We start from the raw sequence: 15,166 nt of genomic DNA on the forward strand, positions 1-15,166 counted from the left end.
ACGTTCACTAAAATTTGGGCAATTTGCCCTGCCCATAGGGTTTTTTTGTCTGTCCGTCTGTCTCTCCATTAGTCTGTCTGTCTGTCTGTCTGTCTGTCTGTCTGTCTGTCTGTCTATCTATCTATCTATCTATCTATCTATCTATCTATCTATCTATCTATCTATCTATCTACTTTTCTACCTACATACTTATACTAATTTCTCTTTGTGAGTTGCTCCCTGTGGTTGAGGTCAGCCCAGCAAACAATGATGTAGACTTTGGCAACAATATGCATCCCAGTAAGGCAGCACTGAAGGACAAGATGGAGAAGACCTCCACAGCTACCATGTCTTTTCCTTTTGTGATCTTGGTTTCATGAAAGCTATCAGGTAGTTTATGGGCAAGAAAAACCACCATAAAGCTGGCAAGAGTTAAGATATCCATGTAGCCCAAGTCACAATATCTAAGTATATTTTATGGTATGAATTTCCGTCTTTGCTCTTTCTCACTTTTCACAAGAGATCTCTGTACACAAAATAATATTCTGTTTTTAAATATTTGAATTATAGAGAAACCCAAATGAAAAAGGCCCAAATATCAGGTTCTTTCCTGAAATTCTATTAAAAGCAATCTTTGATTTCATGAAGAGGTGAAAATTGCACATAGATGTCTTCATTCCTATCAATAATTGATCAGCAACGGAAAATAGCTCTAGCTACTTTAATAGGTACTTCAATTCATTTTTCCATTTCATTAAAATATGAAATCAGGTTACCTAAATGAAATCCTTATGTAATTATGGTCACTAGGACTTCCTATTCTTGTTTGTTAGCAATTTCTCCTGGTGAGAAAGGTCACATGGCTTACTAATTTCTCTTAATGAGATTCTCCCTTTGGTTTAGTTCAGGCCGGAAAACAATGATGTAGCATTTTGTCAAGAATATGCATCCCAGTAATGCAGCACTGGAGGACAAGATGGAGAAGATCTCCACAGCTACCATGGCTTTTCCTTTTGTACTCAGATAGGCTGGAAAGAAGGAGATCCACACACTGCAAAAAGCCAACATGCTGAAGGTGATGAACTTGGCTTCATTGAAGCTGTCAGGTAATTTACGGGCAAGAAAAGCCACAATAAAGCTGGCAATGGCCAAGACACCCAGGTAGCCCAATACACAAAAAAATAAGAAAGCTGACCCCTCATTGCATTGTAAAATAATTTCTTGGAGCTGTGAGTGCATGTCCAACTCAGGGAATGGGGGAAATGTTGACAACCAAAGAATACAAATACATACTTGGAAAAAGGAGCAGGATAGGACAGTAGAATAAGCCAATCTTTTCCCTAACCATCTTCTCATCTGAGATCCTGGTTTAGTGGCCATGAAAGCAAGAACCACAGTGATGGTTTTGGCCAACACACTAGAAATAGCCACTGAGAACGTGGTTCCAAAAGTTGATTGCCGGAGAAGGCAGATCACTTTACCGGGTTGGCTGAGGAAGAACAAAGAAGATAGAAAACAGAGCAGAAGAGAGATAAGCAGGGTGTAGGTGAGGGACTGGTTGTTGGCTTTGACAATGGGAGTCTCCCTGTGCTTAATAAAAATTCCAAGTACCCAAGATGTCAAGAAAAAGAAACCAAGAGCTGAAGAAGCTAAACCAATTCCCAAGGTTTCTTCAATAGTTAGAAACACCGTCCGTTTCAGGACACATCCATTCTTTTCTTTATTCGGATAATGATCTTCTGGACATTCAAAACAATCATCCATATCTAGGAAGAAAATCAAAGAAATTTGTTATCTAGGCATTCCAAATCAGTGAAACTCATTTTATTAATTGTATTCATCCTAAATTTGCTTAAGTCTAATGAAAATTGGTAGAATTCCTACCATACCATTTTGATTTGAAATCTTCCCTTCTAGACATGGAACACAGTCATAGCAGCAGAACTGATCCCCTTCAATCACTTTCTTTCGGTCCCCAGGGAAACAAGGGTCATTGCATCGAGAAAATGGAAGAACCTTACAATAAACAAAATAAATGTTTTGAAAAGGAGGGTTTTTAAAACAGTTTCTGATTTTTCTGATTTCACATGAAATGCACACCAAATATGCAACCATGGCTTTTACATTGTAATATCACTTTTGTCAATTTGAGGAATCCTTGATCATCAGCAACATTTGATAGAATATGCCATTGTTTATTTTAAAAAAACCCTCAGAAATTAGATTTCTAAAGAGACTATGTTCAATATGGGATCCTAAAGGATTAAGGCATGGTGGATTCATTAATTCAATACCTGGTTAAAAGCTGGACTCCAGACAATCAAATCTTCATCCATGGATAATTCCTTCCCTTTTGAAGCTTGTAGATCAATCTTTCCAATTCTAACTCTCTGAAAGGATTTGTTTGTAAAAGTGATCAAATTGGTGATGTCGAATCCACCTGCTGCTTCCCCTTTCTCATTCAGGAACACTCTCTCCCCAGCTGAGTTGTTAAAAGAAATGCCTTGAAGAAATGGATGGAGCTAATTGAAAGAGAATGAAAGAAAGAGGTTGTTGAGAGCTATATAATAGAGTGGATAAAAGCATATTAAAATTTCATTGTCATTCTTCCAATTGCTATAACTATAATTAAATATGTGTGCTAAGAATTTGGATAATCAATATTGCATGATAATGTACACGTCCACACTATATACCTAATTTAATATTAATATAAGGAAAGGAAAGAATGAACTGTAGCAGAATGTAAAAAAGATTCTGGTTTTTTGTAACTTCCTTTAATTATGTTTTAGGTTCACTACTTAAAGAAATAATTCAAGATAAAATAAATAAATAATATTTCCTCATTGATATAAAGTTATTTGACACTCTGAGGTCTGACTAATGTCCTTTAGCCTAATGTCCTTTAGAATCTGAGATCCAAGCATTCCTCCACAGAGAGATGCAAGAAAGAGATTATTGTAAACATGTTTCATGTCTCATACTATGCATGCCACATCTAAAAAGGACCATTTTTATTTCATTCCTTTAATCCTCTGATAGAGATAGAAAGCTCAGCTTTTTACCCATGAAAAGTCCATGAGTCACACAAGGTTCTTGGGGAATTGATTGTTTTTGGAGAAGGCAATGACAAGTAATCTAAATTATCACTTTCATCTTGTGCAATGTATGATGATTTAGTCAATAATGTCTGCTGACAAATAAACCATACTTTATACAGTAGCTTCTCAATGACCAGAATAATAAGAGAAACTATTTTTTCTGTATCTATTTTAGACAGAACAGAATGTCAGAGTCAGAAGAGACCTGAAGGTCTTCTAATCCAACACCTTGCTCAAGGAAGAGATGCTCTATTATTTCAGATAAATTGCAGTCCTCCTCTTCTTAAAAATCTCCAGTGTTGGAGCATCCAAAACTTCTAAAGGCAAAGTATTCCACTAATTCATTGTTAATTTTTCTCACCATCAGGAAATTACAACTTATTTCTAAGTTGTTTTCTCAAGCTTGATTCCAAATGCAGATAATATTAAGACTTTACACAATGGGTTGAAAGTATAATTCTACGTCAAACTGTTTATTGAAATATAAGAAGTGTCCAGTGCAAGGGGAATACCTGCCAAGACTGGAGATGTGGAAGATCAGGATTTTTACACATCATAGTTTTTTTTCTATTGAAATGTAATGTGCATAGAGCTTGCAAAGCATGAGCCACAGCATGAACAGCATTGTAGATACTATAGCTTTGGCCAGTCATTTCCATTTCAAAGGCAGGTCCAGGAAGATCCTCTAGCTTCATCTCGCCAGTGCACTGCCTACTCTGTGTTTCATGTAATTCTGGTTTTTTAAATGAACAATCAAATAATTGTTCCCAAACTTCCTGAAGAAACTCATCTCTGTAGACTGAAAGAGGATTTACGGCCTGAAGAAATTCCTTGAAACCTACAACTGTTGTTGAATGAGCAGTAAATGAAATAGCCCCATGAAACATCTGGAGATCCCAACTGATTTGGAATCCTGATAAGACAAAATCAATTTGTGCAGTCATGATCCACACCTTTTTCAATAATGAAATTTCCTTCCTTTCAGGATCTACCATAAATGTGACAATTCTTAGCCACATAATTGACAATGCTCCTCCATAGACAAGAAATGCATTGGCTTTGCTATTTATCCATTTCCATGAAATAATTGAGATTGTTTGATAAAGTTCTGTGAAGTCTTCTGGGCGTACTGGTGAAAGCCTTTGTATGAATGCTGAGCAGATTCCATGCTTTGCAAGTAAGGGCTGCATTTTCTGTAAGAAATTTTCTCCATTGTTGTTACCAACAGTAAAAATCCCAATCCAGGTCCACCTGAAACGGTGAAGCAGTTGGATAATCCCAATGTATTGATGGTCCTCTTTTGGGACCATGAAATAAAGTGAAGAGAGCTTACTGTTCTCAAATTCCTCTTGGGCTAATGAGCCGTATGTCAGCTGCAAGAAAGTGGAGTAGTATTCTCTTGAGTTGTTAAATCAAATGTAATTTTCCTGATTTAGTTTTCATATAAAATATATCAAAGGAAGGAATTGTTTTTGTGAAATTCGCCTAAGCATAAATATGGAAAGGAATTTCTTGGAATTACTTCAAACACATATAATTGATCAATTCTTTTGATAGAAGCAAAGAATACTATGTTCACGTTTTTCCTCACGTAGGGAAAGTCTACAGATATTCACTTCTGTATTTGGCATTGTAATTTCAAAATTGTTCTAACTAATAGACCTTAAGCAGGCAGAACATCTTTTTCCAAATCTAAGCTAATCTTAATGCTCCTTAATTATTTCATAACAACATTAAGAACAGAATGTAGAATTTTTGTGTTTAACCCTTTCACCACTTACTTGTGGAATCTTGAAGAATCTTGTAATTTCAGCAATATGAGATGATGTCACAAAATCCAATCCCCCAATAATAGCCACAAGATTCTTCTGGCTATCACACTTATAGTTAGGAACAAATTCATGGGATTTAAAAAGGAGGTCCAGAGTGGTGCGATAGGTCATCCTTGCACTGAGGTAACTGTCATAGATGTGGAACCCAAGAGTGGCATTAGGTAAGAATTGGGAGTCCTCATTGATCTCCTTCACAGCAAAGGCCAAGGCAAGGACGTGTTGATGAAATTTGGTGATTATGCTACAAATAATTTAAATCCCCCATTGAATTTTTACAAGACTTTTAAGGTGGCATCATTTCTATATAAGTAAGAAACATCTTATGGTAGCAGGAAGACAATAGCTTTCCTAAAATGCTTAATAATTTGTTCAGAGTTCAAAATTATTTTACACAGCATTTCCATAACTTCCAATGAATATGTATTACAACAAATACAAGTATTTTTCAAAGTAGTATATTTTCTATCACATTTTCAAAAAATGGTATATGAATAGATTCAGGAGGTATCACTGATTTACTGTATGTATGTTTTGTTAAGAGAGATAATGCCAAATCTTTTTTAAAAAAATTCTTTATGTCAGTAATTGTTCAAATATAGACTTCTTGATCTTAAATTTTGTACATTTCATGTCAAGGACTTTGGAAAAATCTAAAAGTTATTTTTTCTCTCACAACCAGATACAACTCAAAAAATATAAGGCATAGATTACATCAAAAATCCTAAATTTATGAACAAAGAACTTTTAGTCATATAAAGGACTTTTGAAAGTCTGAGTAAGATTTGATAGAGAAAAAAAAGTCTTACATTGGTATTTCATAAGCTTTTATAGAAGGATTTTCACTAAATTTAAATTCATAACGGTGGTAACCCATGTGAGATGCCATCCCACCAATGATTAAGTCACCAGGCTGATACCATTCATGTGGAACAAGGAAAGCATCACTCGCAGGGCATCTTAAAGTACCTACTTTGTGCACCAAAAATATCAGAAAAAACATTTTCATACTTTTATTATTGTGAAAATGTTTTCCCTTCCAACCTATCGATCAGGAAGTACATATAATCCAATACTTCATCTAAAGATTGATCCAAGGCTAATATCTGATAATGCACGTAATGAGAAAATCTATCATTTTCTATTTGAAGATCCACATGAGTGCAAAATTGTATCTTGAACACCATCAGGATTTGAACAGATACTCTGGCAAAGGAGAATATAGGGTGGAAAACTGATGCAGAGTCTTACAGAGCCGTTATTACCCTTCTGCTAAACTCCCTGCGGTTCCAATGTTACTTTATATCCAAGCTGATATCTTTATTGTTGTTGAATATCATTCACTTCTATGGAAACTTTGGTATTTTGGTCTAGTTAAGAAACCATGGTGATTCCTCTAGGAGATAATTATTTTGTTATGATGAGATAATAATTGGCTAATGGTTCCACAATTTTTTTTTAAAATGAGCAAATGCCAATGACAATAATGTAAGGGAGATTTATAATAAAATAGATGCTTAGTTGTTGAAAGTGTTTTTGAAGCTATCACATTTATTTTCAACCACTTTTTGAAAAAATAGAATATGAACAGATCCAGTAGGTATCAGTGATTTATTTTGTGTATGTTTTGTGAGGAGTAACAATGCACACTTTAAAAAACAATACCTTGAATTCACTAAAAATGTTCAAAAGATTTGTTGCACTAAAGTTTCCTACTTTAACAAAATCTAAAGAAATATTACTTCTTCTCCCACAATTAGAAACATTTGAAAGACAGAGTGACTTACATTAGATATAAAGCCTACATTTATGTTGAAATACCTTTTACTCATTTCAGCAATTTTGGGGGAATTGGCTAACATTACAAAAAGGGAAAAAAAAACCTCTTTGCATGGTATCTCGTAAGGTTTTACAGAAAAAAGTTTCTTAAATTTCAATTTATACCAACATGTCCCATGTATCATCAAGAGAATTCAGCACAACATACACTTTGTGTGCTTCTGAAAACCCCATTCCTTCCTCTTCTAATTCAAGCAAGGGTTATTTTATGAACTGGAGGTGATCTGACCAACTTTCTCCAGCCTTGCACTATAGAGTTTTCTTATGACAGTTCCTTTACAGCTTCTTGTCTCTCTTACATAAATTCTGTGTAAGACAAGCCAACCTTCTCTAGCAGATTAGTTAGCCCATCCACATGCATTAGCTGACTATCTTCCAAGCACAAAATTATGCTGGCTAACTAACTAATCTACCTCAACTGTGTTTTCTGGCCTATTACAGTATACACTTTTCTGTTCCAGCTACTAAAGTCAGTATCCTAAAATAGGGGTACTACTATTCTGTCTTTGTGCTTCAATGCCCCCCTTAATTGATCCTGGTAATAAAGTACTGTGGCATCCCTTAATTGACATTGGTTACTGTCTCTTATTGGGTATTGTAACCCTACAGAACCAAGTCTATAGCACAGTTGTGGTCTCTATGTGAGGAAAGGACTGCTTCATCCTTTCCCAAAACATCTGGAAAATCTGTGTACTTAACTGGTATCTTAACTTTTCCCTACTTGGGGCTTTCTGCCAGTTACTGTAAAGGATCTGTTAATCTGCTGGTCATATTTGGTTGGTAAGCTGGAGCTAGAGTTCCAGCCTGGGATTTGAAGTTTGAGCCACCCTGATCCCAAGATGATCGGAAAGAGATGGTGGCTGGTGACACACAGGGTTAGCAGTTCTGTATGATGGGCTATTGCTAGACATTGAGGTGTCTAGATTGACTGTAGGGATTTGTAAAGTTTAACTACTGCAAAATCTATAAAGTTGGTTCTTGCCCCAGAATCCACTAACCCTATAGTCCCTTATTCTAGTCCATGTGGTAGGTCAAGGCAGCATAACATTTCAACAATATACCTTGATTTGGATAGGGTTGATCTTTCTTTAATGTCTGAATATTCCCTTTCGTGAACTCTTGAGAGGGGGGCTACTCCAGTTTCCCTAGTTCTGGCCTCTGTGTTCAGCACAGTGGTCTCCCATGCCTTGGCTGAGAGCCCTTTCTCCTTTCTGGAGGCTCTGTTTGGGCAGATTCTCACTATATGCCCAGAATCTCTACAGTAAGAGAAACAAAGAAACAAACAACAACAACAAAACAGTGCCTCTCTCTTTCTTCAGCAAAAAGGGATCTCTTTATTTCTCCTATTTGAATGGGCTCCTCTCCCCGTGGCTCAGTCCTTGTCAGCAATAAGGGAGAGAAGGTTGAGTAGCTAAGCTGTGATGTCAGCCCTCACTCTGACGTTCAAACTGGCTTTGAATAACTTCCAAACATGAGTCTATTATAATAGAAAGTTGGGAGATTTGTTCCACTATCTATTGATATCCCCTTCATGGATTACTGCCTTGTTGTGGTGAAGGGCCTTGTGTAATTCAATGAAGCTATGAGCTATGCCGTGCAGGGCCACCCAAGACGGACAGGTCATAGCAGAGAGTTCTGACAAAATATGATCCACTGAAGAAGGAAATGGCAAACCACTCCAGTATCTTTGCCATGAGAACCCTATGGACAGTACCAAAAGGCAAAACGATATGACGCTGGAAGATGAGCCCCTCAGGTCGGAAGGCGTCCAATATGCTACTGGGGAAGAGCAGAGGGCTAGTACTAGTAGCGCCAGAAAGAATGAAGCGACTGGGCCAAAGCCGATAGGACGCTCAGCTGTGGATGTATCTGGTGGTGAAAGGAAAGTCCGATGCTGTAAAGATTTTTTCTCCATAGGAACCTGGAATGTAAGATCCATGAATCAAGGAAAGCTGGACGTGGTCAAACAAGAGATGACAAGACTGAACATCGACATCTTAGGTATCAGCAAACTAAAATGGACAGGAATGGGTGAATTTAATTCAGATGACCATCAGGTATACTACTGTGGGCAAGAATCCCTCAGAAGAAATGGAGTAGCCTTCATAGTCAATAAAAGAATAGGATAAGCAATACTGGGATACAATCCTCAAAATGACAGAATGATCTCAGTTCGAATCCAAGGTAAACCATTCAATATCACAGTAGTCCAAGTCTATGCCCCAACCACTGGTGCTGAACAGAATGAAATTGACTGGTTCTATGAAGCCCTACAGCACCTTATTGAACTAACACCAAAAAATGTTGTCCTTATCATCATGGGGGATTGGAATGCTAAAGTAGGAAGCCAAAAGATAACCGTAATAACAGGCAAGTTTGGTCTTGGAGTACAAAATGAAGCAGGGCACAGGCTGATAGAATTTTGTCAAGAGAATACGATGGTGACAGCAAACACTATTTTCCAACAACCTAAGAGATGGCTCTACACATGGACATCACCAGATGGTCAACACAGAAATCAGATTCACTATATGCTCTGCAGCCAAAGATGGAGAAGCTCTATATAGTCAGTAAAAACAAGACCAGAAGCTGACTGTGGCTCAGATCATGAGCTTCTCATTGCAAAGTTTACGCTTTATTAAAGCCCACCAAGATATTTCCTCTACCACTGTTTCTATATAGTGTTTGACTTGTATTTGATAATGTTCTCGCATCTTACATATATAGTTAAAATGAAAAGCAATTGAAAATTTGAATTTGGGGACTGCTAGGGAAATAGAAGGGACGTGGTGGCTCAGTGGGTTAGGACGCTGAGCTTGTTGATCAGAAGGTCGGCAGTTTGGCGGGTCAAATCCCGAGTGCCGCGTAACAGAGTGAGCGCCTGTTACTTGACCCAGCTTCTGCCAACCTAGCAGTTCAAAAGCACGTAAAAATGCAAGTAGAAAAATAGGGACCACTACAGTGGGAAGGTAACAGTGTTCCGTGTGCCTTTGGCATCTAGTCATGCCGGCCACATGACCACGGAGACGTCCTTGGACAAGTGCTGGCTCTTCGGCTTTGAAACGGAGATGAGCACCGGCCCCTAGAGTCGGAAACGACTAGCACGCATGTGCGGGGGAACCTTTACCTTTACCTTTTTAGGGAAAGAGAATGGGGAGAAATAATAGGCAAACAAAATTAAACTCCAGCCAAATTGAACCAAAAAGGAATGAATGGATGCAGCAACCTTGCCCTGCACGGCTTCGGAGTCTGGCAGGTGTCTGGCAGGGGGAGGGAAGCAACTGTTCTACCATCATGGTAGCACTGCCGCGTTGCTTCTCTACCCCATGCACAGGCCCCGTCCCACCCCTCTCAGGGAGCACCCTGCTCCCACCGCTCCCCCCACCCCATGCGGTACCTTCTTTCCAGCTCCAACGCATCACTTCCTCCACCGCTGTGTGGGACTAAAAATAAAGCTCAATCAATCAATTTCAACTTTATGAGATCTTTTTTTTCCTGCGAGAAGTTAAAATTGATTGATTGAACCTTTTTTTTTGCACATGGTGGCGGAGGCCTAAAGCGAAAACATTTTATAAAACCCAGCTGAAGGCCTAGGACTGGGGCGACAGTGCACATGCCCAAAGAGAGGGCTCTGTGTGCCACCTGTGGCACACGTGCCATAGGTTTGCCAGCACGGGTATAGGGTCTTCTTCTTGAGCAGAAGGTTAGACTAGAAGACCTGCAAGGTCCTTCCAGCTCTATTCTGGTTCAATTTTATTGTATAAAGTAGCTTTTCGAAATCAAGGCTCAGTAGACATCTTATATTCATTAGAAGGATACAGATACAGTCCATCTTTTCCTTCCTTCCTTCCTTCCTTCCTTCCTTCCTTCCTTCCTTCCTTCCTTCCTTCCTTCTTTCTTTCTTTCTTTCTTTCTTTCTTTCTTTCTTTCTTTCTTTCTTTCTTTCTGTCCTCCTTATGTTCCTTCCTTCCTCCCTCCCTCCCTCCCTCCCTCTCTCCCTCCCTTCCACAATATACCCCTAATCCCTATAGGAAAAGTTAGATTTTCATAGCCTTCTGTTGGACTGATCCAGATCTCTAGGCAAATTCCTCAATCATTGTAAAGTGCTTAGGAAAGTTAAAATTTGATTCCACAATCATACCTTGTAAAAAGAATAGGGGTCTGTCCTCCTTATGTTCCTTCCTCCCTCCCTCCCTCCCTCCCTCTCTCCCTCCCTTCCACAATATACCCCTAATCCCTATAGGAAAAGTTAGATTTTCATAGCCTTCTGTTGGACTGATCCAGATCTCTAGGCAAATTCCTCAATCATTGTAAAGTGCTTAGGAAAGTTAAAATTTGATTCCACAATCATACCTTGTAAAAAGAATAGGGGTCAGAGAAAACGTTTCCATTCTTTCCTGGAAGTTTCTCCCAAATTTCATTGACATTTAGCAATTCAGAAAATACACCTTATGTAGGGAACCAGGTGGGAAGTTACTATTCCTGAAGTTTTTCTCTCTTTCACAGGATACATGACTAGTTTCCTCAAACATCCCAGAAATAACTACAAATCTATGTATACTTGGCTTGATTCTACCACTGACATCCCATTCTCAGTCACTGCAGTGCAGTAACTGACCATGTTCTAATATGCAAAATTAAATCGAGGGGTGAGGATTTCAAACATGATCTTAGAAAGATGAACCTAATGCTTTAGAGATTGCTTAGTACCATGGTGGCAAACCTATGGCATGCGTGCCACAGGTGGCACGCAGAGCCCTCTCTGTGGACACATGCGCCATTGCCCCAGTCCTAGGCTTCAGCTGGGTTTTATAAAACCTTTTTGCTTTAGGCCTCTGCTACTGTGTGCAAAAAAAAGGTTCAATCAATCAATCAATTTCAATTTCTCACGGGAAAAAAAAGATCTCACAAAGTTGGAATTGATTGATTGAACTTTTTAGTCCCACCCAGTCTGCCATTATCACCACAGCCACGCCTACCCAATGGGCCATGCCCATCCAATTGGCCACACCTATCCAATGGGCCATGCCCACCCGACACCCGACAATACACAAGTGCATTTTGGGTTGCAGTTTGGGCATTTGGTCTCTAAAAGGTTTGCCATCACTGGCCTAGTACATTTGATAATGTCTGTCCCAGCTCCATATAATTTCTGATCGTATCAAATATATGCATTTTTTTCTGCAATTGAAAAGTGTAGAAACTCCAGCTTTATAAGGCAACATATCTAACTCTTATTTCCCTAGTTTCTTCTTAAAACTATGAACCACTTGAGAGACACATGATTGAAATGAGGGAACGATATAACATTTATACATCTGCATTTTCATCTTAGAGAAAAAATGAACTGGTTGAAGATTTGGAGTCACTCTAAATGAAACATGCTTTTTAAAACATTTTTGATTGTTGGTCGTTTGTTTTTTCATCCCTTGCATAGGTTTTTTTGGACAAATCTTTCTAAGATATCCTCAAAATAAAGTAAATAGGTTATTCAGAATGGTGTAGGTGGTTGGATATTTTGTCAGAAAAAGAGCTGACACAGGCATGCACATAGTCAGAAATTCAACAAATAAGGGATTTTATGTGGAGACTATGATACCCATGCTAATAAAGTAGTGTGACCTAATATTATGTACAAAGGAAAATATTATTTACAAATCCAGCCTGCATGTATGTACAGAATAATATAAAAATACAAAATCAAGTCTTAACCTACTAATTGTCCAATTCTATTTCTCCAGATGTTTTCAAAACAGGCTTTGTCTCTGTCATGTATTATGTTATCTAAAAGAAAGGTATTGGTCAGCTATATCAAGAAAATTGCCAGGTTGCCTATACTTCAGTGGTAATTATGTCCCTTATGAATTACTGAAATCACTCCAATAGGAAGGGAGAAACAATCCATATAAAAAATTCAAGAGCCACAGGGAGGCAGGAAGAGGTAATGCTGATTGTCTGAGTTTCACTTCCACAAATTTGCTTCCTTCTGTTTTCTCTGCCAGAACTTCACTTTGAATGATAGACGTTTTCTCCATTTGCAGAGAGTCATGAAGTTAATCCTTCTGGTATTCCTGATGAACAAAATAGTTACTCTGAGCTGCCCTGCAAGTCATGCGTTCCTGGTTCCACATGAGTGGTACCAGCCTGGTGACCTCATCATTGGTGGGATGGTGTCTCAAATTGTTTACTACTTTCTTGATTTTAAATTTAAGGAGCATCCGTCTTTAAAAGGTTATGGTTTACCACTGTAAGGGTTCTTTTTCCTTCCCATGTAGTTTCTAATCTTAATCAGATCCTCCAAAACTTATATACATAAAAGCTGTTTGAACGTAAATGCCAGTTTTTGTATGTTATCTAAGTCATTTTGTCTTTGTAATCTATTTGGATGTTGGAGAAGAAATAATTTCCTTTATATTATATTGAAGTCTTTCTTGTAAAATGTATGAAACTATGCTGCAAGAAGTCTTTTGAGGAACATTTAGTGAGATTAAAGTGTTTTTTAAAAGGTCTACTTTATCTATTCATATTCAGTTTTGTGTTAAGTGGATAGAAAATAAAGTGGTAGCTTTAAAAAAGCTACTATTTTTATATCGTTATAGTACATTTGTATATTTGAATTCTGTACTAATTATTGAGTGTTTCAGAAAACCTGTCATCTATCAGTTTCAGTAAGATACAAAAATTCTTCTTCTTCATATAGAAATGTTGCCACCTTACAACAATTATATATATATTTTCTAATGGGTTATTTAACCTATTTACAGTATAATAACCAAATTCTATCAGCATATCCTTGCCTTGGCTTTTGCTGTGAAGGAGATCAATGAGGACCCCAAAATCTTGCCTAACCTCACTCTTGGGTTCCACATCTATGATAGTTACCACAATCCAAGGATGACCTACCGCACCACTCTGGACCTGCTTTTCAAATCCCAGGAATTTGTCCCTAACTACCATTGTGATAGCCAGAAGTATCTCATGGCCATCGTAGGAGGATTAGGTTCGGATACATCATCTTATATGGCAGAAAGTATAAATGTCTACAAAATTCCACAGGTAGTTTGGGCAGGGGATGTGAGAGAAACTTTGCCTTCTTTTGTAATGAAAGTTATATATTAGATGTTTGCCATGCCTTTCTGCCAGACTTCGGTGAAGTCCACTTTGCTACTTTTCTGTAATTTGATTCAACAATGCAGTGCACTGGCCCAAGCTAATGCAATTTTGATAAATCAAAATCTTTTATCATGATCATAGATTGGAAAATTAAAATGGAAAACCTAAATTATGAGGGGTCCTTGGTGCTCTCTGAACTTGCTTGTTTTCTTGCAGATGATTCATTACCTTAACTAGATAACATCATCAGTGCTTAGAGAAACAACATTAAATTTATTTAAGGAGGCTATTGTGTTTTGACCATCACCTGGCAATAGATGTGCTATGTCTTTATTGGGCTCTGATAATAATAGTTTAGTAGAAAACTGAATGTTTTTTCCAGAATTGTTGGATGATTACTGGTCTAGGGCCCTTTTGGGGATCTGTATATATAAAAAGCAATAAAGAAGAACACACTTGACTTTTTTCCATTTCTCCAGAATCTCATGGATAGTCTTTCACATTTAAGTATTTTATTCAATAAGTCTACTTCTAAGGAACCTAGAACATGTAATAATACAGTTGGAGTGGACCTTGAAGGTCTTCTAGTCCAACCCCTGTTTGCACAGGGGACCCTATACCATTGCAGATAAATGATGTCCAGTGTCTTTTTGAAAGCCTTCATTGATGAAGCACCCACATATTTTGAAGGCAAGCTCTTCCATTGGTCAATTGCTCTCACCATTAGGAAATTTCTCCTTAGTTCTAGTTTGCTTCTCTCCTTGGTTGCTTCTGGGTTGCTTTTCTCCAGATTTAGCCATATTCCAGGTGTTCATGAGGAAGAGCATTATGGAACCTTATATCAGCATGGTAATTTTGTTTCATAATCCACAGATGAGGAAATATTTCATGCCGAGACCATATTGCTTATATTGTTCATCTTCCATAATCTATGTCTAGTCAGAGAAATGTTCAGTGTAGGGACGCCTTCAATCAATTTCCATTCAGCAAGCAATCATTTTTTCCATATTTTCCCCTTGATTCTCCTGAATAATGGCTCTCCTTTTTTTTAGTTTAGTTGACTTATGGCTCTTTTGCCCAAGAAGAATTCCAGAGTACTAAGTTATCTTCACTTTATTGCATGGTCCCAAATGAGGACCATCAATATACTGGAGTTATACAACTTCTTCTCCAGTTTGGATGGATATGGATTGGAGTCTTCACTCTTGATACAGACAAAGGAGAATATTTCTTTCAGAAACTGCAGCCACTGCTTTCCCAGAATGGCATCTGCATAGCTTTCTCACAAAATATTCCACAACTAGT

At 37.9% G+C, this 15,166-nt stretch overlaps 1 protein-coding gene across 1 annotated transcript; it reads right to left on the bottom strand.

The window, feature by feature from the left end:
• Positions 1 to 846: 846 nt before the first annotated feature.
• LOC308678539 (vomeronasal type-2 receptor 26-like) lies at positions 847 to 5,798 on the bottom strand (the record flags this gene model as incomplete). Its single annotated transcript, XM_081345769.1, has 6 exons — positions 847 to 1,745; positions 1,869 to 1,995; positions 2,274 to 2,501; positions 3,593 to 4,453; positions 4,862 to 5,153; positions 5,719 to 5,798. The coding sequence occupies 6 exons, from the start codon at positions 5,796 to 5,798 to the stop codon at positions 847 to 849; spliced, it is 2,487 nt and encodes an 828-aa protein (XP_081201895.1).
• Between the last annotated feature and the right edge of the window lie 9,368 nt (positions 5,799 to 15,166).

The sequence above is a fragment of the Vipera berus genome, assembly GCF_964194415.1.
Source record: "Vipera berus genome assembly, chromosome: Z".
Lineage (NCBI taxonomy): Eukaryota > Metazoa > Chordata > Lepidosauria > Squamata > Viperidae > Vipera > Vipera berus.